Raw genomic sequence first — 25,217 nt, forward strand, 5'->3', positions numbered from 1 at the left:
AGATGCAAAAAAGATCTTGCTTGAGGGAGAAAGATCGGCCTCGGAAATAATAGACTGTGCAATGGATATTGCTTCTACTGGCTTCTGGCAATTAGCGGGCGCAGCAGTTCTCCGACGCCAGGCTTGGCTAAAGGCAACCTCCTTCAGACCGGAGGTCCAGACTAAGGTGTTGGACATGCCTTACGATGGCCAACTTCTTTTTGGCACCCACATTGATGAGGCGTTACAGGGGATTAAAAAAGACACGGATACTGCCAGAGCGTTGGGTACTTTGCAATTCCGGAACCCTTCCTTTCGGGGCCCCAGGGGAAGAGGTCAATCCTCTGGTAGGGGAGAATTCCACCAACGCTCTTCATTCTCCTCCTCCCAGCAATACCGGCCGCAATATCAACAGCGGCAACAATCCACATACACTAAGTCCTCCTTTCGTGGTAAAGGTGGACGGCAAAAGAGAACCTCCAGACGCCAATGACTTACAACTACGGCCGGTCTCCACCTTCTCGCCACCCTCCAAGATTGGCGGCAAAATTTCCCACTTTCTCCAATTGGCGAAGAATAACTACGGACCGTTGGGTCCTACAATTAGTACAATTCGGCCATTCCCTGGAATTTATGCAAAGCCCTCCTCCCACCCCTCCCCGCCCAACACTTCACAAAAACCTACGTCTGTTACTCTTGGAGGTGAAGACTATGCTCCAAAAAGGAGCTATAGAGCGAGTTCCCACAAATCAACGGGGAAAAGGGTTCTACTCCCGCTTCTTCGTTATCAGGAAAAAGGAGAAGAAATGGAGGCCGATATTGGACTTACGGAATCTGAACAACTATCTGAAACAGCAGTCGTTTCGTATGGTCACCATTCAGGAGGTATTACATCTGCTCAATGCGAACGACTATATGGTGTCGTTAGACCTGCAAGACGCCTATTTCCATATTCCAATACATCGCAACCACAAGAAATTCCTACGATTCGTGGTGGCCGGCAGACATTACCAGTTCCGGCTTCTGCCGTTAGGCCTCAAATCGGCACCCCGCATTTTTACCAAATGTCTAGCTCCAGTGGCGGCCTACCTACGCCATCACCATCATCAGGTCTTTCCCTATCTAGACGACTGGCTAGTCAAGTCTCCATCTCTTCAGGGCGCGTCCAGGTCTTCAAACGCCTGTCTAACGCTCTTCAAATCACTAGGCCTAACGCTCAATCGAGAGAAGTCCGTCCTTCAGCCGTCTCAGCGCATGAACTTTCTGGGCGCTACTCTGGACACTGTACTACGGAAAGCTTTTCCATCGAAGGAACGGAAGGACAAGCTGCAGGCTTTAGCTTTCAGGATAATGTCCAAAAGGACGCTGTCAGTGCGTCTCTTCAAATCCCTTCTCGGGATGATGTCTTCTTGCATTCTCTTGGTCCCGCATTGTCGTCTCCATACGCGACCCCTTCAAGAAGAACTGTCGGATCAATGGGTACAGTGTACAGGATGCTTCGACGACGTCGTCCAAGTCACACTTGTGATCAGGAAGGCCTTACGATGGTGGGTGTCTCCCCAGAACCTTTCAAAAGGCTTGTCTTTCTTGCTTCCTGCAGCACCCCACATAATCGCCACGGATGCTTCCCTGGAGGGCTGGGGAGCCTTCCTTCAGGAGCTTCAGATAAGCGGGAAATGGTCCCCTACAGAGAGGGCACTTCATATCAACCTCCTGGAGCTGCGCGCCGTCTACCTGGCTCTGGTGGCTTTCCTCCCAAGAATCAAGAGCTCCATGGTGCTTGTCAGAACAGACAACACAACGACAATGCACTCTTTGAACAAGCAGGGAGGAACACGCTCGCTGACACTCTCTCGAGAATCTCAAAAAATGTGGATTTGGCTACTCACTCACAACATCTCTCTGCGAGCAGATTATGTGCCAGGCGTCCACAACGTGTTGGCAGATTCCCTCAGCAGACGGCAGTCAACTTGCCACGAGTGGGAACTGGACCAACAAGTCCTCAAAAGCATCTTCGATCAATGGGGCACCCCTTCTCTGGACCTATTCGCCACCCTTATCAACGCCAAATGCCAACACTTTACAAGCTGGCATCCCCAACAAGGGTCTCTGGGGAATGCCTTTTCGATAGCATGGTGCAACGTCTTTGCGTACGCCTTTCCGCCGTTTCCCCTAATTCCCAGGGTGTTACGGAAGATGAAAGCGGAGCCCTGCACTCTGATATTGATAGCCCCAGCTTGGCCACGTCAGCACTGGTTCACGGAGCTTCACATCCTCTCCCTGGAACCTCCAATCAAACTGCACCCGTTTCCATCTCTGCTAACGCTGCACAATCAACAGGTTCAGCATCCGGATCCAGCGTCTCTCGTTATCTGCATGGCTCCTGAGTACAGAGAATTCCAGGGCTTAGACATTCCTCCGGATTGCAGACAAATCCTAGCTCGAGCGGATAGCACCAACAAGACATTCACTGAAATGGAAACGATTCTGCATATGGTGCAAAACAAACGGGTTGCACCCTCTTTCTTCGACCCCGGAACAGATTTTACCGTATCTCCTGCACCTCGCAAAATCCGGTCTAGCTCATGCCTCCATCAAAGTACACCTAGCGGCGATATCTCTTTAGGAGGTCCTCTACAGGTCCATCTTTGTGGTCTCACAGACTTATCAAACAATTTCTTAAAGGGCTGTTTCGAACTTTTCCTCCAGTGAAGCCTGTACCACCGGCTTGGCATCTTAACACGGTTTTGGCTCAGCTGATGAAACACCCGTTTGAGCCAATCCACAGAGCAGATCTTAAGTATGTCTCCTGGAAGCTTGCACTCCTGCTGGCCCTTACCTCGGCAAGACGGGTTGGAGAACTACAGGCGTTCTCAATCCAGGACCCTTTCATTCAGTTCAAACGGGACAGGGTCATTCTTCGGACAAATCCGAAGTTTATCCCTAAGGTTCCGACTCAGTTCCACCTCAATGAACCTATCATACTACGTTCATTCTTCCCGAATCCACACACAGGGGCAGAAAAGGCTCTTCATTCATTAGATATTAAGCGCTGCCTCAAGTTTTACATTGAAAGGACTAAAACATTTCGGAAGTCTAATCAACTTTTTGTGGCATACAGTAGGCCTAGAAAAGGACTACCGCTCACCAAACAGAGTATTTCCCGCTGGATCTCTTCAGCCATAACCTTCTGTCACCAACAGGCAGGACGTCCACTGCAATCAGCAGTTAGTGCCCATTCTACAAGGGCGATGTCTACTTCCATGGCACTGTTTGCAGGAGTGTCCATGGTGGATATTTGTAGAGCGGCCACATGGAAGACGCCGCATACATTCACCAGGCATTACTGCCTGGACACGGAGATCATGAAGGATGCTGCAGTGGGGCAAGCTGTACTCCGTCATCTATTTCAATAGAGGTGAGCCCTTTCCTTTTTCATCCCACCATCCTGGTCTCTTTACGCACATTTCACACTGTTATGTTGGCATTACCTGGGTTATGGTTCTTTGATACTTAATCTTTCATACGGATATGTTATCTAGTGACTGTATATTTACTGTGCCTGCCGAAATGTGCTTTGTATTGCTTACTATTCTGATTCAGGCATGTGAATCTATGAAAGATACCCTAATACTGGATAAGGAACGCGTTCCTTACCTGTAACTGCGGTTATCCAATATTGGTATCTTTCATAGATTCACATGCAACCCACCCACCTCCCCTGGAAGGGCTCTCTTGGATCTCTCAGTGATGCAACTACTTAGCACTGTGATTACGAAAATCTGAGGGACTAGAGCTCCTTCCAGGAGGGTTCTAGAGGGTGGTGCTAGCTGATTGGCTACTGGCCAAACTTTGGTCCTTTTTACATAAGGACGTGGATAGCTTTCTAAGCTAGGGCCCTTTGGGGCCTGTTACTCTGTCTTCTAGACATTGCTTTGTTATTTACCGGTGACTCCCATCCCGACGACGGAATGATTCAGGCATGTGAATCTATGAAAGATACCAATACTGGATAACTGCAGTTACAGGTAAGTAACGCGTTCCTTCTTACTCAGGTGTCAGGAAACAAATGCTCCCTTCAGCCAGCCTGACCTTGAGGTTGCTCATCACTGTTTGCCTACTAGTGTTTTTACACATGCCCTCTGAAACATGGTCAGCAAGATCTTGCCGGCAGTCCTGGAAGAGTTTAGGGTCTCCTTGGATCAAGCCATTCAAGATGGTCAGAATGCAAGCAGACATGAGATTTATGCTGGTCGGTATACTACTGATTACTTAGGGTGAGCAGTCCGCACTAGTATTGTGCTTCCTTCCTATGCGTTTTTTTTTTCTCTAGGGATTTGCAGGTATTTCTAATGGATATCCCTTTAATGTATCCTGCTTATTTGGTGAAGCAGCTGTTTCTGCCCTATATAACCTCTAAGGAAAGTAATGCCCCAGTGCTCTCTTTGGGCCTTTTAGCCCCTCCCTGACCGTTTCCTCATAAGTTTCAGCCCTTCCAATGTTACTCTAGGGGGTAGCATGTAATTAACAACTTTCTCTCCCGCCCTTTCTGATCACTCCAGTCTTAACCTGGCCAGTGACTGGGTCAGACAGAAAATGAGCAGGTCACCATGAGGACCAATCTTCCCAGTGCCCCACTCCCCTGCAGCAACACTCCAAGCTGCTTTAGTTTGCCCTTAGGGTGCGTAACCTCCCTCTGGGAAGCAGCCCCCAACATTTTCTCTTATGGTGACAATCCATCACATCTAACAAGGGATCATTCATATCTTCCAGTAGAGCAGTGCCCTTCCGTTCCTTCCCAACCCACCACAGCTTCCTCCCACATTAGAGGAGCACCCATCTATCTGCAAGAGGTGTGAGGTCAACTGCCCAAAGGGGCCATCAAGAAGGTGCTGGTCTCAGATATAGGGACAAGTTTTTCTCATGCTATTTCCCTGTGCTGAATACGGATGGAGTCCTGTGTCCTATTTTTGATCTTTGCTCTGTGAAAGCCTTCCTGCAGAAGGACAAATTCAGAATGCTCACACTGGCGTAGGTTCTGTCTGCTCTGGATCCCTGCTACTGGATGGTAGCCTTGGACCAGCAGGGCGCGTGCCTTAATGTGCCCGTTCTGCAGTCCCACAGACATTACCCCCTTTTCAAGGCTGGCCAAGAGCAGTTTCGTTTTTGTGTTCCCTTTCGGCCTTTGCAGCATTCCTTGAGTGTTCACAAAAGTGTTGTCGGTGGTCGCATTACATTTTCGAGAGTTGGAGATACCAGTGTTAACACCACCTTGACATTTGTCTGTTAAATATGGGCTTGCCACAGTCAGTTACAGACCACCCCCAAACAACAAGCCTCTTGACGTTGTTATGGTTCTTGGTCACACATGACTCCTTTGCAGAAACCTTTATGGGAGTTGTCTTCGACACTGTGCTGTTCATGGCCTTTCCTCCATCACAACGAGGCCAGGACATTTGAACTAGGAACCCATTGTTTCAGCCTTTTTCCTGGATCTCAGTGAGTAAGGCTTATTACCCTTATGCATTCTGGTTGTCTTCTTCCCAAGGGGGCACATGCAGGCTCTACAGTGGGATCTGAAGTCTTATTGTGCCGGTCACCAAGGAAACCTGTCAGATGTCATACAAATTTCGGTGGAGTCTGCCCAAGATCTTCAATGGTGGCTGCTTGAGTGCAGCCTGACATGGGGCAGACCCCTCTCGCTACCCCTCTTAAAGTTGGCAGTGGTGTGGGAGGGACATGGAGAGTGGCTTGAAAAGGGCATTACTTAAATCTATATGGGAAAGGTTTAGGGAGGAGTTTAGAGGTGGAAACCAAAAAAACACAAACAAAACAGTAATTCCAGCACCACACAGTGTAGCCACTGGTACTGCGGCTCCCTCCCATAGAAAATAATAGTGTTAGGGACTTAAAATAAAACCCCATTGAAAATGATGTTAAATGTAATATTTAAACTAGTTAAAAATATAAATGGATTTAATTTAATGTGAACAAAGGTTACCTAAAAATAATTATTTATTAGTTTGTTTTAAAATATTTTAAAAACCTTGTTTGAATCTAAAAATTAGTGTGACATTAATTTTTATAAAAATGTAATTGGATTACTTTTAATGAATTCTGTTTATCACTTTTAATCATTTAAAAGCATATTATTCACCTTATGTTGGTATGTTTTTTCTTTTAAACTTTAAAAAAATGTTACTTTAATATATTCAAAGTATTTACATTCTAAACTAAAATTAAGTTAATAGTGCTGTAGCTTTGTTTTTATTTCGTTTTACATTTAAAATAAATAAGTGAAATACATTCATATTAATATTCATCTTACAAATATTTGTATTTTTTTTCGAAGTGAATAAGCTTTTTTCCTTTTCTCTGTACTTTACTATAGGGAGATCTCTGCCACCGGGCAGGTCGTTATTTATCCTCCAGCTTTCTGATTTTGTCCCTGAAGGACAAAGCATTGTCCTCCGACTTTGACAAGAAGGCCAAGTGTCTTGAGGAGTATTACAAGAAAATGTACCAGTCCAGCAGTCTGTCTCTGCAAGAGGCCGGCGGCATGATGGCCAACAGGGGTCTGCAACACTTTTTTCAGCAGAAACCCCTATGTGGTCCTAGTATTGGGATCATTCTCAGCTTGAGTAGACAATACAGTAAAATGGAAAACTGCTGGTGTCCAAGGGTCGTGTTGATCCTGCCTCAGGTGCCATGAATTCCAGTCTGTTAGCACTCGCTCTATTCTAATCTTTATCCATGATATCAAAAATAAGTAATTAACCTCCTCTTTGAATAGAATAACATGTTTGATCCCTCAGTTGATGATGTCCTCCAGGTGAGTATGTCCATGGCAAAATTACTGAGTGCCATCCATGAAGTACCGGAAAGTATACCCTTTTCTTCCAGCTGGTAAAGTCCTTTAAGTTTTTCAAGGCTAAATGTTTCTTTTTCTCCATACCACTGGGAAGAACCTCTTCTTCCTTAGAAGCAACCAGCATTTGAAGAGTACACATTTCAGAGGCTCGCTATGACTTCCTTTAGGATTATCTGCACTTTTCAGCACAATATCTGGAGGTGTAGCTCTTTTACAGGGGAGACTTTGTCTCCACCATCAGTGAATAGCGATAGCCACCAGTGCATTGGCCTGTTTAGTGGTTAAAAATATCTGTCCTCTTCACCCCCATGGGGCCACCTCTGCCTCTTTCGGCGTGGCAAGAACTTATGATGGAGGCGTAGATGGTATTCCTTTTATTAGCAACAAAGCTGTTCTGGCCCCTCCTCAATGGTCCCTGATATTTCTACAACTATTTCCTTTAAGGAAAAAAAGGTGAAACACTCAACCCATTTTAGATCTCCACAATCAAAGGCAGTTCCTCCAGCTGCAGAAGTTAAAATGCTTATATTTGACACAGGCTCTGACTGCTGTCCAAGACAATGACTGCCAAATTCCATGGATCAGCAGCACATTTATTTCACTGTCCCCATTAAGTATGAGCACACTGCTGGCTTGTACCTGGGCAATTGCCTTATATTCGCAGCATCAAGTGGGTAAATGCTCATGTTAGAAATGGGATTTCTGGTTGGCTAGGGCATGCGCCTTAGCCAGGCAGAAACCACCTCTCTAGTCAGTGCAAGGGAGTTACATGCTGAAGACAACCACTGCTCACCCCCTTGGTAGCTTGGCACGAGCAGTCGGGCTTATCCCAGAGGCAATGTGTAAAGCATTTACGTAACACACGCAGCAGCAACACACTAGGAACACCACAAAAAAAACTCCACACAAGGTTATATAAAAATAGCCTTTGTATTATCCCAAAAACATTAGAATCACACATGTACACTGTGCAAACTGGCACTTGGCAATATTCAGAGGATTTTATACATGACAGGGCCAATCGGACCACTGTCAGAACCATCACTAAGCCCAAATAGTAACCAACACAACCAGTAACTACTGGTAAAATACTGTACTTAGCATTGGCAACATAAACACATTGTCTGCATCATATTAGGCATAAAACATGTTATGCATAAATCTCCTAAGCATCAACATTATGCAATAGGCATCACATTAGTAATGCACCACAGTAACTCTACACGGTCCATTTATTCTCTTTGTGCCCCACCAGAACCCAAAATAGCCAAACCTGACCCCAGGCCAACTGGCCTTTCTCTGGGGCCAATGCCCTTTGTCCAAAATGTCAGGGCATAAATATAGGGCCTTTCCCTCTGGCTGCCTTGCAGCAAAACCACTGTGCGTCATGCACTGGGGCGTGGGAGGCGTCTCACCCCCTCCTTGCTCCTCAAGAGACACGGCCCCGTGTATCAGCTGCCCGCGCTCCTGCGGTTCAGCTGGGGAAATGAGGCCTGGCACAACTATGCCCCTTAAGCACCTCTGGGACTCCTTAGACAAAAGTGCCCCTTTCGTACCAGCTGCTCTCGCGGCGCAGCTGGGAAGAGCAGAAACATGGTGCCACTACAGTGCAGTGGGAGCCCCTCCTTCCCGGGGCTCCCTTTGTGTAGGACAAGCACTGCCACTAACCAAGTCAAGTCCCACTCACCGGGGCTCCTCTGGGTCTTCTCCGGTCGGGGCTTTCCTCTTGGGGCTTCACTGTCTGGAACGCAGTCTCCCAGCAGGACTTTGGCGGGGAGCCCTCGAGGCTCCGGTCTTCTCTCCCTGATGTCCGGGGAGCCCACGGGGCTGAAACTTCTTCTGCTGAGGGAGGTGGGGTAGGCTCCCGCCCTCCTTCCGGCACTTTTTGTCGTTGCCATGCCCACAGTCAGGCAGAGGCGCCCGACTTCCGCTCCCTGTGATCTTGGTGGTGGCTCCTTTATCTCCTGGCAAATGGGGTGAATGTATGACATTGTTCTGCATTCTGTCCATCAATAGTTCTTTTTGCAACTTCTAAAAGTGGCATTTCTAAAATAGTGATAATATATCTGCACACACCATTGCGTAGCATTTATTATTACTATTCCAAACATACCGAACTTGACCACGCTGCTCCTCTCATATAAAGAATTACCACTGAAACACTTATCAGGGAATCCCCAATGCATTTCTATGAGAGGGCAGCCTCACACCAGTGAGAAACCAAAATGGCTGTTTGTCACTACCAGGACATGTCACACACTTAAGGTACATGTCTTACCTTTTACCTACAATGCACCCTGCCCATAGGGCTAGCTAGGGACTACCTATGGGGTGACTGACATGCAGAAAAAGGGGGTCACAGACGTGGCACACACTGTAGGTGTCACGTCACAGCGACAGTACACTTCGCTCACAGGCCCTGCAATGGCAGAGGCCTGAGACAGGTTTGAAAGGCTACTTAGGTGGGTGGCGCAATCAGGGCTGTAAGCCCACCAGTAGCATTTAATTTTCCGGCCCCGGGTATCTGAGATACAACTTTACAAGGGACTGACAGGTTCATTAAATATCTCAAACAGGTGTAGACCAATCTTACCATCTTTACCACAGAGAGCAAACACACTTTACACTGGACAGCAGTGCTAAAGTGCCCAGTGTCCTAGAACCCCGAACACCATGTCAGAAAAAAGGCTAGGCGAAAGGCAAAAAGTTCAGGGATGACCCTGCAAAAGGGCCAAGTCCAACAGCTCACTTAGCCCGACCCTTGGGATCCAACACAACTGTGACTTCTCAGTGAACTATTCACCAAACGCTCCAAGCTGCCCTCCTCAATGATAGTTTGTTGTTGAAAGACCTTCCCTCCTCTGGTGATTGTAGCCACCTATTGGATGGTGCTGCACTCCATGAGCAATGAGGCAGAACTACAGACATCCTGCATAGGGTTTGTACCTTGTGCCAAACTTCACATGTGTTTCTTGCAGCTCTTTAAGATAGAAGACAGGGACCAGTTGTTCAACTGCTTCAGGTCCCTCATATTTCATCAATCCCTTTCCTATATTTTGTGGTGGTGGTCTTCTATTTTTTTATAAACATACTTCTTTAACTTGCCTTGTCTGCCACTTGCATTCATCACTATTTCTTTAATGATTTGGTGGAGGACATATTGTGGGGAATGCTTCATCAGTACCCCTTTGTATAAACATGCTGGAGCAGAAGAGTCTTTCATACATAAAGCTTTCTTAAGTGAGATACAGAGCGGTGATGATCAACATAGACACTACTACTGTTGCGGGGATTCTGCTCATGCACAGAACTATGCACAGGAAACCAGGACCTCTGTGAATTGTGGTGTACCAAAAAACTCACCTCACTACCCAGAACCCCTATCCGACTAGCATCAGTGTCTCATTCGATCTCCGTACTACAGCGAAGCTACCAATGATTAGACAACCCAGAACAAGCGATTTAGGGTACTCTCTGGAATGGTGGGATTCAAGAACACTCGTTTTTATTCTTATACAAGTCCACAACATGAGTAATCAGACACAAAAATTTTAAATGTTTATTTTTAACTACGTGCTCGAAGATGAAGTATTTTGGCTAACGTAAGCAGGCAAATGATTTGAAGTAAAACAATCCGCATTGTTACAATTCCATAAAACACAAAGGGAGAAATCATTTTATAATGATAGTGGAAACCGGTCTTATAGCTCCTTGTGTGCCACCCTCCCCTGGCTAGAAGCTAGTTTTATAATAATAGGTCTCTAGGTTTGAATGGGGAACCCCATACCTCCAAGGATTAGCTGAGCTGAATCACATCACAGGATCAGCAACGCTCTCTGTAGATGGAAAGGTTTTCTCCAAGTGTCCATCATGCATGCAATGCAATATTAAAGGCACCAGAGTTTCAGATATTTGCAGCTGTGTGTTGTCTAGAGCGTGGGCCGATCAACCTGAAGCAACACCATACATTGTTATTTGACCTTAGACTTCTGCACACACTGTACAGTCTAAGGTCGCAGTGTAAGTCTAGGGATGTGAAAAACAGACCGTTTTCATGTGAAGAAAAGCAAGCAGTTTAACTTACAATAACAGATACACGTAGTGTCGTGTGCAAAAGTGGCCAAGGGGCAAAATGGCGTTTAAACGTCTAATACGCTTATGCTAACATAGCAATGTGTGCAAGCAGAACCCTGTCTTCACTACACTACAACCCTTTTTCACTCTATAAAATTAGGGGTCACACACTTCCCACAGCTCCGATGCCTGGGAATGGAGCTATAGGAATGGGAAGTCAGTACAGCAGGTTCTACACATCCAGTATTGAGGCCTGGTATCATCGAACCATAGACACATTTGCAGCTCACCTAAACCCCAGAAGTGACCAGTTTGCTTCCTATAAAGGCAGAGGGCATAATTGCATAAAAGTAAGCTTGATGTTACATTGAACGTGGTATGCTTATGTGCTTTCTTCGGACTCAGATTTTGAGGTTCCTTCAGAAAATCAGAACAGCCAAACCTATTTAGCAATCCAATTTTTTCCAGTTGGGCAATGCCAAGTCCAGTTTTTGGACTTGCTCAAGCAGTTTCAGAAGGACCACAGTTGCCTTTCTTAGGGGAAAGATCTGTCTATGGAAGGAGGCCATCTGCTGCACTATCTACCACCATTCAGCTAGGGCATATGGCTCTTCAGCACACCTTTATTTTGCCTCAGAATGCTGTATTTTTCGTCCTGCTGCAGTGGAATCCTCAGCCACATCACAGTTCAGTTCTGAAGCACATGGATGAGATCCTGGCTTTAGATGTTTGAGAAAAACCTAAACATGTCCTTATGCTTAGTGGATTATATTCAGTCTTTCCCTCGTCAGCTGGCTGAATTGAGTCGGCAAATGAACACCTCAAAGACTGCTTTCATGGCCGTTGAAGCCTACCAAGAAAGGCCTTCAGGCTCTTTCCCCATGACGAATGAGGCTGTTAAGTGACATCTGACATGCTTAATCCAACCTCTGCCAGAGGTCATGTGACCCACACCCTCTTTAGACTTTAACCATATCCTGGCCAGGCTGAGGGTTATACCCGTTGAGCTGATGGTTTTGCAATTTTATATGTATTTAATGGAAAACCTTTCTTATTGGCTGTTACAGAGAAATTACCTATGAACCTTTAATGCTCATTGTCCATTCAAAGTATTCAAATATAAGCTGGTCCTGAGGATCCATCTCACTTTAGTCCCAAATAATATGACATATGTATTTATAATAGTATCTCAACTGTTATAGTTAGGGATGACGGTTAGTTATACAAGTACAATACTTTACATAAAAGGAGGAACCGGGAGACTCTAAGCTGATTTTTTGAAATGTGCATTCAGCATCATATATTTAAGAACAGATTTAGAAAAAATCAACATACCGTTATAACAGCACTGTAAGCAAAAATGCGTGAACATCCCAAATTGGACTTGATGCTTAATTGTGTAGGTGACACAAATAGTGGCGATGTAAGTGACCATGTCTAGTTAGCGGACAAAACGGCGCAAGGTGCGAATGTGAGCAAGTATGTACAGTGAATACGGTGGTTCCAAACCAAGATTTACAAATGGGAGGAAAAATGACAATTTCGTTAAACCACCGATGCTGTGCCTTTAGTTGTGCTGAGGAGTCGACGACGTTTCGATCCAGTTACTCGGGATCATAATCGGGACAGGGTTGTATCATTTGGTCGGTGCTGTATAAGGAGGTAATGGAGGAGGGTCGGGGATTAGAAGAAGAGGGGATGGGAACGTGAGGTGGGGCAGGTGGAGCTGGCGTTGAGGGTGAGTGGGCACTGAGGCCGGGTGACGGCCCGGACCGGTGAATTGGTGCGTGAAGACTTAGTAAAAAATGTCTGGGTGTGGATGCAGCGTCAAGGACCTGAGCTGTGATTGTAAGGTGTGGGGGGGCATGGCCAGGTGGGCATGGCCGTGCCGCGGTGGCTAAGGTTGCACAGCGCCATTGATTATGGAATTTGAGGCGACTAGAGGTGTGGTATCAGGCGGTGAAATAAGCTAGAGTGTGAAAGGTGAGGACTAGATCCCAGGTTGCAAACGGTACCTGGGAAGGCTGACTATGCGGTCAAGGGCATGTTGAAGTGTTGGATTAAGCGGGGATGCGTGAGTCAAAACAAAAACCAAGACGCTACCTCGGAGAACACGGTCCTGTGTCCAGGAGTAGCGTGATGCGCCGGCGGAGTCTGGTATCTGGCTCGTCCAGGCAATCCTGAGGAAGGGGTGGGAAAGATAGCGTGAGGTCGGGACGAGGGTAAAGGAGGAAGTGGGTGGTGGCGTGGGGCTGTGCGCTAAGCGAGCAAACGTTACCTTGGTGAGGCGGGTATCCAAGGTATGTAGAAATCAGAGGGCCTTGTCACGGAGGAGCATCGGCGGGGATAACAGCTTCTATGCGTATGTGCTCTACGGAGGGAAATAGGTGGGATTAGAGGCAGCAAGTAAACGTCAGTCGAAATGGCCACAAACCTGATTGGGCTTACCTTGGTAGCGGAGGGAAGAATCAATCGATGTAGGACCGCCATTCTCGTGTGCGGTGTGCCGGTGCTTCAATCAATGAGACCGCCACGTTCGTGTGCGGCTTGCCAGCACTGGTGGGTTGGAGAATCATAGAAAAGACTTGCGGGTCTGACTACGTCACGTTGAGGTGTGTACGTGATGGGAGGGGTTGGAGTGACGTGGAGGGTGACGGGGAGAAGGGAAGGGGAAAGGAAGGAAACAGAAGCTTTCAGGTCAGGGACAGCAGACTGATAGTGCTATACAGTTAGATAGGCATCACGTAAGCAGTTTAAAGGGATAACATTCAGTTTAGAAAACATGAATCACAGTAATAATTCTCAGAGGGGTAATTACAAAAAGGGGCCGAGGAGAATATATGACCTATTAGTCAGGTGCCATGAAACACAATGATGGCGCCCTGAGCGGCGAATACAAGGATTGTAACAAGAGGGCCATACTGGGTGATTTATTTTGTCAGCAGTTAAAGAGATAGATGGGTACAGTGGATGTGAAGGGCAGTAGGGCAGGTCATGAAAGAGCTCCTGGAAAGCGGACAGGGGGAGCCAGGGGGCAGTGTGTGCTGAATATAGTTCAGAGAAAGTTAGTAGATGGCGGATTAAAGAAGAATGGTAGTGTTCCATTCGTCAATTGTGTTCAAGCCGGAGTTTACTGAGTCACAAAGGGTGATCCTTTTACATTCACATTTATTGAGGAGGACTTTGATGTCGCCACCCCTGATCGGTAGACTTGGTTGGTCTATCACTTGCCAGGTGATGTCTGTCTCGCAGTGATTCTTCTCGATGTAGTGTGCGACCAATGGTGCTGTGAGGACTTCTCAGTGAATCCTGCTTTTGTGTTGAATTATGCGTTGTTTAGCTATTTGAGTGGTTTGGCCGATGTAAATGAGGTCGCAGGGGCAATGGATTGCATAAATGAAGCTCGTTGATCTACAGTTAGTGTGGGTTTTGAGCTTGTAGATTTTGTTGTTGGTTTTGAATTCTTTAGTGTTCAGAGTGAGATCACATATGGCACAGAGAGAAATGTGGCTGAGAAAGGGGTTGTTGGTGGTGAGAATGTGCGTTTTTTCGAGGTTGTGAACTAAGAGAATTGCGACGTTTGGGGCAAAACAAGCTCACATGGAGATACCTTTGACTTGGAGGTAATAAGTTTCACGTTATAGAAAATAGTTGTTCTCTAAGGCAATATGTAACAAGTCCATGATAAATTCCGTGGGGATCCGTGTTGGTCTGGGTCTAGACTGAAGTAATGTCTGACTAGTAATCCTTCATTTTGGGGAATATTTTTATACAGTGATTCGATGTATAGACCAACCATGAGATCGGTGTTAGTGTCAAAGGGTCTGTCTTCAATCGTGAGAATGAGATCCATGGTGTCTGAATGTGTCAGTAGATGGGATGAATTCTTTTATGATAGCATCATTGTACTATGCCAAGGGTTCCAGAATGGAACCGCATCCTGAGACGATTGGGCGGCCCAGGGGTTGGTACTGTCCTTGTGGATTTTGGGAAAGACGTATAGAACCGGTGTCCAAGGGTGCTGGTTATTGAGGAAATTGAATTCTGTGGTGCTTAACTGAATAATTACACATTATAGATGAAATCTGTGCCAAACTACAGTTTTTCTCTACTCAGTCCCCTAGGCCTACTCAGGATCCAGCGAGAAATCAATCTTAGGATAAATATGAACCTGTGTGTAAATACACATTCCCCCCACATTATGGCATTTTAATAAATGTCATATTTCCCTGGCTCACATCATAATCTGATTCCAGGCCCTTTAATTTGCCAAGTTAATTACTCTGCTGGCCAGCAGGAGGATCAAAAGCCTCTTCACACAATAGAGCCATTACCAGCACTTAACACAGTCACTGGTAAAGGAAAAGTTGGGTAGAAAATCTGTTTCTGTTAAATAGTTGTCACATTGCACCTGGACTGGGTCAGCCACTGCCACAGAAATAAAGGAGGACATCCAGGTCTCTAGAGCCAACCACAGTAGGCGGATCTCCTTTGAAGTTTTGGTGAGAATGTATCAGGCAGCTGTGACAGCAGGCAGCGAAGATGAGGCGATCCTGGAAACTGCTTCCACAGACAACTTGAAGCTGCCTTCTTGGAGTGTATCAAAATGTGTATGATCTTTGGTATGGGGGATGATGATGTGGTACCCAAGGATTAACCAGGGGTGCCTTGCTTCTAAAACCTACACCCCCCACTTAAAAATCTCTGCACAAGGGAGACACTGAGAAGCTGCTGGACCCGAGTGCCCAGCTGGAAGGAAAATCCAACTAACACCACTGCAAGGATGGACTGAAGGACTTTGACGCCAGCTAACCTCCAGGACTTGGATGGGGCTTTATGGGGCCAGCCATTATGAAATAATGGGTTAACCTGATAAGCGTCACAGGACCTGGGTACAATATAGTAAAAAAAAGTTGGTCCTTCACTGATTTGAAAGAAGCAATTAAATTAGGAGAAATTATTGGTATGAGGGTTACCAGAAGGGTCAACCACTAGTAATTAATACAATACAGCTATGAATGTACACCCTAAAAAACAAGTAATTCCTCAGACCATGCAAACTATGTATATAAACTGCACCCACACGTATTTTAGTTGAGTAAATTCATTGTTTATATTTATTTATCATAGTTAAGTACATACATGAATCAACAAGTGAGGATATTACCACAGAGTTCATTAAAGGTTGCACAAGGATAAGGGAAAAGTGGGGCTCATGCTAAAGAGAAAGGAGTGAAGATCAGAAGGTTTGAAGTTACACACTGTTCCTTATTTCAGAAGGGCACTGATCTATGCAGGAACCAGTATTGTCAAGCCTGTCTACGACCTTTATTCAACATCTATTTACATTATTCGTGAGTGCATACATGCAACATCAGACTGTAGGGGACAAATGGTGGTACAGGCCCTTGCTGGGAGGATTTGTTGACGTTTCGACATGTCTTATGAGAAGAGGGCGACTTGAAGGCTCCACTTGCGGGTCTTCTTCAGGACAAGCGGGTAGGGGCAACCTGGGGAATGAAATGGATTACCCCCTTATGAACAGTTTGAAGAAAGCGGCTACTGGGGGAACCTGTAGGGTTCCCCTGAAACTTCTATGGACTGGCCCTGCAGCTGGGTAACCCTCATTAGGAAGATTGCCATTGACTCCGCTGACAGAGGTGCCCTGCAATACGACCGAAGCCATGGGGCTTAGGGAGTACTGCATGGAGAGTGTTCTGCCTGTTGGCTGCGGAGAGGCTTTACCAGACTCCTCTACAGACTGGAGAAAGCACAAGGGGCCTAGCTCAAATACAGTTCTGGCAGAGAGAACAGTAAAAAATCAAGCTCCCCACAAAAAAGCATCCTTTAGAGGGCAGGAGGCCTGAAGAAAATGCTTCTAGTAACTTGGGCTCAGCACTAGGAGCAAAATAAGTCCAAAATCAAGCAGGTTCGCCCAACAGGGCTAGAGGAATTGAGCAACAAAGCCTGCATGTCTGCATACTTTGGTGCCCCAGGGAGAGTAGGGACACCACCAATGAGTCCTGAAGTGTGTTTTGGGGGCTACAGAAGGTGCAGTAGTCCCCAGCCCAAGAAATGTTTAACACAAAACCCTTTACGCCTCTCAGACTTGAATCCCTGACCCCGAGGGAAGCTGAACTCCTGCAGCTGAAGGTTATTTGTTGATAGGCTCTGGATGTAAGGATCTAGCACTACAGTTGCAGCTTGGTTAAATTAGAAATAACATTCTAGGACACTTGATAATGAAATCAATGCTTCCTTGACAATGCAGGGTTTCATGGTACAAGGAATACTATTGAATGTTGGTATCACCCACTTTGACTTCAATGATGGTTTATAACATGTATTGCATGTTAGTACTGTTGCCATTGGTTTTTCGTAGTGTTATAATGGTGAAGTATAATTGTTGCTGCTTGTACTGATGTGCTCACACAGTGACAAATTAACTCTAATTCTATGACAAAAAGAACCCCCTTATTTCCTTCCTTTTAAAAAGAAATGCTTTAAGTTCAAACTTTAAATGCTGTAAGTTTTACAGTTTTGATTCCATCAATATGGTTTTCTTGTATGCCACACTTGACCATACTTGAATATACTAGAGTAGCACTTTAAAACATGTCTCAGGCCTGTCATTGTAGCCTGTGTGCATTTGTAAACTGACAATTTGACCTGGCAAAATAAACCTTTGACAGGCATAAATCTTCCTTTTTAATATATGTCACCCCTAAGGGCACAAAGGGTAGGGTGCAATATATTTAAAAAAGTGGGGCATGTTGGATTAATTTTTATGTGTCCTGGTAGTGAAAAACGCCTAAATTTTCTTTACACTACTTTAAGGCCTATCTCTCTCATTGGATAACATTGGGTTACCTCTATACAAGTAATAAGTGCTAACCTTTGATAGGTAGCAGGTCGAAATATCATATTTGCACTCAGATGAATTGTAATTTAAAATCCTCTTTAAAGGTAAAGTCAGATTTTAAGTAAAAGTTCTGAAAATGTCACTTTTAGAAAGTTAACATTTTCCTGCCCTAACCGTTTGGTGCCTGCTGCCAGTGTCCTGGGTCACATTACTGTGAATGGCTCTGCTGTTGGTGTTTGTGTATTCCTGCCAGACAGTGAGACAAAGGGCACTGGAGTAGCCAGGATAGGCTATCCTGCCAGGATGCTTTGGCGGACAACTGTTCCCTGTCCCAGTTACATTTCAAAGAGCTTGCCTCCAGCCTCCACAAATAACCTGATATCAGCATTTTGTCACCCCAGACTTCATGGAGCCTTAGCAGGGGAAGAGAAGATCGGATAGCCCAGGATGTCTCCTTTTCAAATGCTGGAACCATGTATTAATATTTGAGCCTCAGAACACCTTTTCAGTAAACTTAGACCTGTGGACACTAGGGAAGGACTGCCTTATTCCCCAGATAACTACCCTGCTGCTGGAAGCCTGCATTATTCCCCTGAGGACTGCCCTGCTTCTACCAGAGGACTGCCCTGCTTCTACCAGAGGACTGCCCTGCTGCTTCCTGAGGACTGCCCTACTGATTAAAGCCTGCCCTGCTCGCTGAGAAGGAAGACTGGATCTTCTCCCTTCATCCCAGGCTAAGCTGAGTGACTCCAAGGGTCAGTTGGCTGACCTCCTGTCCTGAGCCACAGGGACACAAGCTCCAGAGGTCCCCCTGCAACTGCCCACCGGACCTGCTGCAAATGGACCTACCTAGACCTGCAACTGGATCTACCTGAGCCCTGCTGGCCTCTGCTAGAGTGTATTCCTGGTCCGCAAGAGTTGCCTCCACAGGTCCTCGACCCTTGGCTGGCATCAGAGTGCACTACTCTGCAAGAAAAGGGGAAATCCTGAAATTATGGGCTCTTGGTGACATCAAACAGGCCCTTTTGCATCGAGACTCTTCTATCAACGCCGGACGCCAGCAGGAAGCTCTGGTGAACCAGTCTCTTCACGCTACAGCCACTGCCAGTGATGACCAGTAACTCGAGATCTGCACTTTGTGCTACAACTGCGGTGACCTCCCAACATGAAGCTCCAGCAACAACCGTCTGCAACACCCAACCGGATCTTCATGCTACATAGATGACCATCCGCACCACTCTCCCTGCTCCTTACAGCCTCCTTTACTGCGAGCTGTGAGATTTGCGCCGGACTTTGAGAAGGTACTTTTTTCAGAGGGATTTTTTATATGGCCCACATGTCGCAGTTGGCCTGCACTAGTGACTTCCCCCAGTCTAGCACAAGCAGATGACCGTGAGAAGCTTGGTGCTTTTAGCCACTAGACTTACCGAAAACATTGAAATTCAATATCTCTAGTTTTACTGATTGGGTTTTTGTCTTCCTAGTATCATTTTATGTATTGAAACTCTCTATTTTTATAAATTGGCTAAAGATTTTTCTTGTGGTGTGTTTTCACTTTATTACTGTTTGTGGCTTCATAAGTACTTGACACGTTGCCTCTGTCAAGCGTGATTGTTTTGTGCCAAGGTACTAGAGGATTAAGCACAGGTTGATTTAGTGAATTTGGTGGTTCACCGTGCCAAGGATTGTGGTTGTTGCCTGAGCGGAGTGTCCAACCCCCCCCTCAACCAATAACCCGATTTCCTATACTAGGAAGTTAGTTACTACAGTGTGACTCCTTTTCTTTGATTATATTTGAGAGTACCTTTGAATACATTAGCAAAGTACAAAACCTCTCTGATATATGATTTAATGGACTATGACGTGGCTGTATAATCACAATATAGGGCACATATAGGGGGCAAACGATAACTGGTTTGCCCCGTGGGTCACTAATGCCGTCGTAGCCATGGCTGGGCAGTTTATGAATGCTTTTAAGTTCATACTTAGAATCTATCACGTCTAATAAAGTGTAAATTTATTAAATGACACTCAATATGACACTATACTAGGGGAGAAGAGTTGGCCAAACCGCTAGGCGGTCGACCTCGAATCTGGGGAACTGGGTTAGAGTCGCAGCAATGACGCTGAACATGCTGTGATTCTGGGCAAATCACTTAATCTCCCCATGCCTAACAAAAATGAATGCGTGTCCTCTTGTAACGTAACTGGTGCTATGTAAAGCGCTCCGATACCCGATTCGGGTCAAGTTCGCGCTATGTAAAACTCTGCAAAAAAAATATATACTAAAGTGAAATGTTCCCACACATTAAATGAATGAACTTTTTTGATGTTACAAGAGTCATATTTTTCCAGGTTCTTTGTTGCGCTGTCTTCTTGCCAAATATTTTGATGGCTGAGCTCCGACTTTAGCTCGTAGGACCAAGCAAAACAATTTGTCTCGCTCTCCCAATTAATGCATTAATTATTTGTTTTGCTCCAGAGCATGCGCAGAGGAAGCTACAGTTCATTGACTAAAAAAGCGTATTTCTTTTTTTTTTTCTACAGGAATGCAAAGAATTTATATACAAGTTATCGGAGGAAGTTAGAAAGCAGAAATTTGGTGCAGTAACGCCAGGTTATGATTTTATGAATAGTTTAAGGTACACATTTTGATGTATTTGTCCCAAGTTGTTTCATTTTATACATAAGAACATGAATAAATAAAATCAAGCCAGTGACTGTGGAATGCTTTCTGTGCTAACTATATAAAACTCAGCACTCTTCCTCCTAAATATTCAGTAGCTGTTTAATAATTAAAGATGAATAATGCTTGTTTCTCTTATCTTTAGAGGAGGCATAGACTCTATTCTTCCCCCGAATGCTCATAAGATAGCCGAGAATCGTCTGTACATATCAATCACAAGAGCCAAAAGCAGAGAAAATTGCTTGGTTTCAAATTTTGCCTCCAGGGACGACCTCATTAAGGTAATAAAGTTACATAGCCTATGATCATGGAAGTGAATGCCTGGATTTTATGTTTAATAGCATGCCTAGATGTCCTAGATTGCCTTCTCAAAATGCCCCGAAGCACTTTAATTTATCTTAAATTGTAAAACAAATCATGTTGTCCTGCATTTTATGCTGTTTGTTTCTTCCTGTATACGCCCCAACTACTGAAATAGTACCCAGGAATATTTAATATTTATTCTGCTTTTTAAGTATAAACGTGTATTTTTTTTTTGCCCACAGCAGAGCTAACACTTTTTTGCTTAATTGTGATATTCTGTATGTGTAGGGACTGGTGTAATAAAAGGCATTCCTTAAGAACTTTCAGAAATAGCTTCTTATGCTTATGTTGGTGGACCGATTAAAAGGTAGGCTTTTATTGGACATTGTTAATAAACCAGGTGTCTCTTTTCGCGGGACCCAAAAACGGAGGGCATGTTTAGTAATTCTTGCCTTCAGCCCAAATCACTTGTATCGGGAAATTTATAATCCGAACCTAAACGTGGACTCAGGTGCGATACAAATGCCCGAGTCGGCAGAGAAAGTCTAATACCATTTCTTTTTTTCGTGGTCAAGGTTGATTAAGTTATTTCTCTCTACCAGGCAACATTTTTCTTAGTCTGTATTCTTGCCTCATCGCTGAGTGGAAGCAGCACACGTCGAACTCTACAACACCCGTTTGTTTTACAAAAATATCAAGCATTAAAATACCACAACCATTTAATTTCATCTCCTACTTAAAAAATGACTGAATGCTAGTCATAGCCCTACCCGACTGTTGTATCGCTATTGAATGCATACTTTAATGTCTTGCAGTTTAAGTCTTGCAGTTTAAGCCTTGCATAATACATTTATTTTCCCATTTGAGTCTCCTTGTTGTTTGCCCTATGAGTAATAAACCTTCAAGAACAAGACCCAGTGGTATTTTCTTAACCAAAGTGGAGGACGACTACTACAGATGGCTGCATAAGAAGAACTCTGACGTTTCCAATACCTGATTTTAAATGTCCAGTGCACATTATCTTGGGTAGAACTGTGACCCGTCCTTCTGCATAAAACAAGCAATCTTGCACCCAGAGATGGGGGATGTAGCGGAAGTGACCCACTGACTTTGGCCACCAATCTTTGTTTTCTACGACACCTCCTCCCTTGCTCCTGAGACTGCCAAGGAATATGCTGAAAGAGCAGGCTACCACGCCTGCTGTGGTGGAACCACAGAGCTGAGCCCTCAGACAGAGGAAGAGTTTTGGCACAGCCTGTTCCAGCTACAATTCCCTTGGGAGAGGTTAGGGGAGGGGGCTGAAAGTCAGTTTTTCAGGGACCCTGGTGCAGAGCTTTTAGTGGGACGGACCTAGGCTTGTGTGGAGACGGTACCTTGGTCCCATTGTCAGATGCCCTATTTCTTCTCTTATTTGTTCATCTGCCACTGGAAATATGCCTATGGCTGCCCAAATACTTAGCTGTTCATACCACTTTTCTTGGTATTTCACATTTTGTGGAGAGCTGAGGGTCCTCCATAGTTATCTCCCGCTGGGTGAAACCCTCAAACATTGACAAGGCAGAGGGGGTTCTGGAGACCTTTTATGATGAGCTGTTTTGATGCCACCAGCCGTGCCTCCCACTGGGGATAGGATTCATGCAGGCAAGACTGTTGACCCTGATAACCCTTTCTTGCTGCCTGTAGAACTATGTGACCTTTTGCCCATACTCCGGTTGCACCATATACAAGGTCCACGGTCACTCAAAACAGATGGGTTGAATGTGGACTAAGGGCACGTTAAAGATTTGTTAACAGACTGCTTGAGGGTACTCGGTGACTGGGTTTTCTGGGTCATCGCCAAGTCTCCCCTCAGTGATTCAGACTACGCATGGAGTGTGAAGTTCTGAGCTAGTCACCCTGAGGCTTACAGCAGCCATCTGAGCCAACACATTGTCGTACCTAAGCTACACTGCTTAAGCTGTGATGGACTTTCTTGAGCCAAATCCTGCGAAATGCCAGGTTTGACACCCAGATGCTCTCTTGAAAAGGCAGGGTGCCTGTGCTTGAGTGCAAGTTTGTAAAGTTACATAGAAATAAAGACGGCAAACTGCAAGAGGTTACATGCCTGTCCTTTGTGCTTTTTTTGTGTGCTGAGACAAAGACAACAGATATTAAAAACAGCAATCAGCAGCTGTGAGGAGAACATCGTACATCACCTAGTTGGTGCCCAGTTATCTTGTGTCAAAAGTGCTATGTTCGCAGTGACCCTTTACTGAAGAGGTCCCATATACAATTAATGGCATCCCAAAAGAGTGGGGGTGGTCAAAGAACCGCTTTTACTGTAACCAAATGTAACAGGTATTACACAATATAAATCAGACTATCATAAAGAAAAGTATTATGTGCAGTATACAGAGCAAATTGTTATTCTGAAGTATGACCGTTAAAATAAGCTAATTCAATATTGTGTTAAATTCCTGAAAGCAAGCAACAAATGTCTCGTCAATTTTGTCTTTATCAAGGCAATTTGTCTTTTGGCTACTGTAGCTGGAAATAAAGATAGTCCAGTACATGGAGAGAAATGTTTCCCAGACTTGGTTTGCTGTATTTTGTCAGCAGAAAAAAAGGTAAACAAATGTGCTTGCAGAGTTGCTGTTCCACCTTCTCCTCCTCTTTGGCCTTTAACCCTGCCTTTTCTCAGTTACCATGATGATGACTTTATTCTTCATTTGCTAGGAGGGAGGGCACGATTCTATGAACACACCAGAATTCAGGGTTCCTGATTTCATGCTGGCTGTGTAAAAAGTGTTTTGACAGTGACAAAAGGAGACTAAACGTGCTGTATTTGAGTTACACAATGCTTGTCAGTCAAAGATGTGTAATTGGAAAACTGTGCGTTGGATAATTATACAAAGGGATGGTGAATGTTAATAATCAGATGAATGTCCCACTTTCTTGGAGCCCTCTATTAATGAATACAAACAGTCAAAATCAAAAGGGGCGTAGTTAACCAGTCTTTTCAAAGACACATGTTTGATCTGGTACTGTTTCAATAGATCCTGGACAGGACTGACCTGGTTCTGTTTCAAGAAACCTGTCCCAAAGGTAATGAATATAATTTTGTTGGTCGAGAAAAATACACTCGATCTGGGCCTTTATAAAGAAATTGAGGCGGCCGAAACGCATCAACATTGTATGAGTAAAGCCCACCTTCCTTATAGCGATGGTCTAATGAGTTTAGCTACGGAGTGCTCGAGAATTAAGGACTGATTGAAAAAAAGAGCATCAGAATAATGTACAGGCTACACTTTTATTGAACAAGAAGGAATCAATAAACGGGTCCCTATCAATTAACATTTTGAAAAGGCCTCTATACGTATCCGTTCATTTAGTTCTGTTTACTGTATGGAGTTTTGTGTTATTTGTTTGTGACTTGAATTTGTTTTCTGTTTAATGTTTCATGCCTATTGTAATCACCATAAGATATATATATATATATATATCTATCCTTTTCTAGTTTGCTTGCAAAAAACCACCGCAACACCTGATCAGCGGGTGCGTTTTCGGGCGAACCTCCAAGCTTGGTCCGCTTGAATAAATACAAAACTCCTCTCAAAACAAAGGACACGACGCAATGTCTTGACAGTTACAGCCAGGGTTTGATCAGCGGCTATGTCGAGAGATATATATTAAACACACACACATCTGAGAACAATACAAATTCAAAAAAGCACAGATTAGTTTTCAATTCAATTAGCTTTATTCGGCAATTAAGTCATAAAAGCACATTTACAAACATTGCATATAAATACATATAAATTATCTAAAATATTAAAATTGCAATTAAATATGTAAATAGCCGTCAAGCTTGATTACTTTTTTTAAGAAAGGTGAATAAAAAGCAAGACGTGAGAATGAGACCAGCCCATATCAACTTATAATATACAGGCGGCAGCTAGACATAACTTTATAAACCCGGTACTTTAGCTGTATACGTGAGGTAGTTACTGCAAGAAATATTTACAGGATACAATGCTATTACACGGGGGGAAAATTAGCGATTTACCTCAGAGCTTTTGTTCTTATACTCCAGGCCCACCCCAGAAACTTAGCCACTGCTATACATATTGGGGGAGCAGGATCTGTGCACAGAATGCGAAGGGCAATAGCATATCTTCTGATACCCAAAAGCTTACAAATAGGTTGTAGCCATTTTTTCCGGGGTACCACGTACATTGGGCAGAAGAATAATACGTGTCCAATGTTCTCACATACTTCAACACATCTGTAACATTTATCATTGTTGGTACCTTGCCTCCCCCATCTGAAAGTGAATTCTGCGACGGGTAGTGTTCCCACCCGCAACTGGAAATATAACTTGCGGTCAGAGGTTTTTTCAATAATATCCCAGTACTTCTCTAACTGGGGATGAGCTTTTAGATCAAGAAAGCGGGATGTTAGAT

The 25,217-nt window shown here is 44.7% G+C and overlaps 1 protein-coding gene across 5 annotated transcripts in view; it reads left to right on the plus strand.

Moving 5' to 3' along the window:
* Window positions 1–25,217, plus strand: part of PNPLA4 (patatin like domain 4, phospholipase and triacylglycerol lipase) — a 289,576-nt gene that overhangs the window by 141,040 nt on the left and 123,319 nt on the right. For all 5 annotated transcript variants that reach the window (XM_085622584.1, XM_085622586.1, XM_085622585.1 and 2 more), the window contains 2 exons: window positions 20,334–20,428; window positions 20,618–20,753. In XM_085622584.1, coding sequence (XP_085478710.1) covers window positions 20,334–20,428; window positions 20,618–20,753 — 231 coding nt within the window. The remainder of the gene's footprint in view (window positions 1–20,333; window positions 20,429–20,617; window positions 20,754–25,217) is intronic.

This window comes from Triturus cristatus, chromosome 8 (assembly GCF_964204655.1).
Source record: "Triturus cristatus chromosome 8, aTriCri1.1, whole genome shotgun sequence".
Lineage (NCBI taxonomy): Eukaryota > Metazoa > Chordata > Amphibia > Caudata > Salamandridae > Triturus > Triturus cristatus.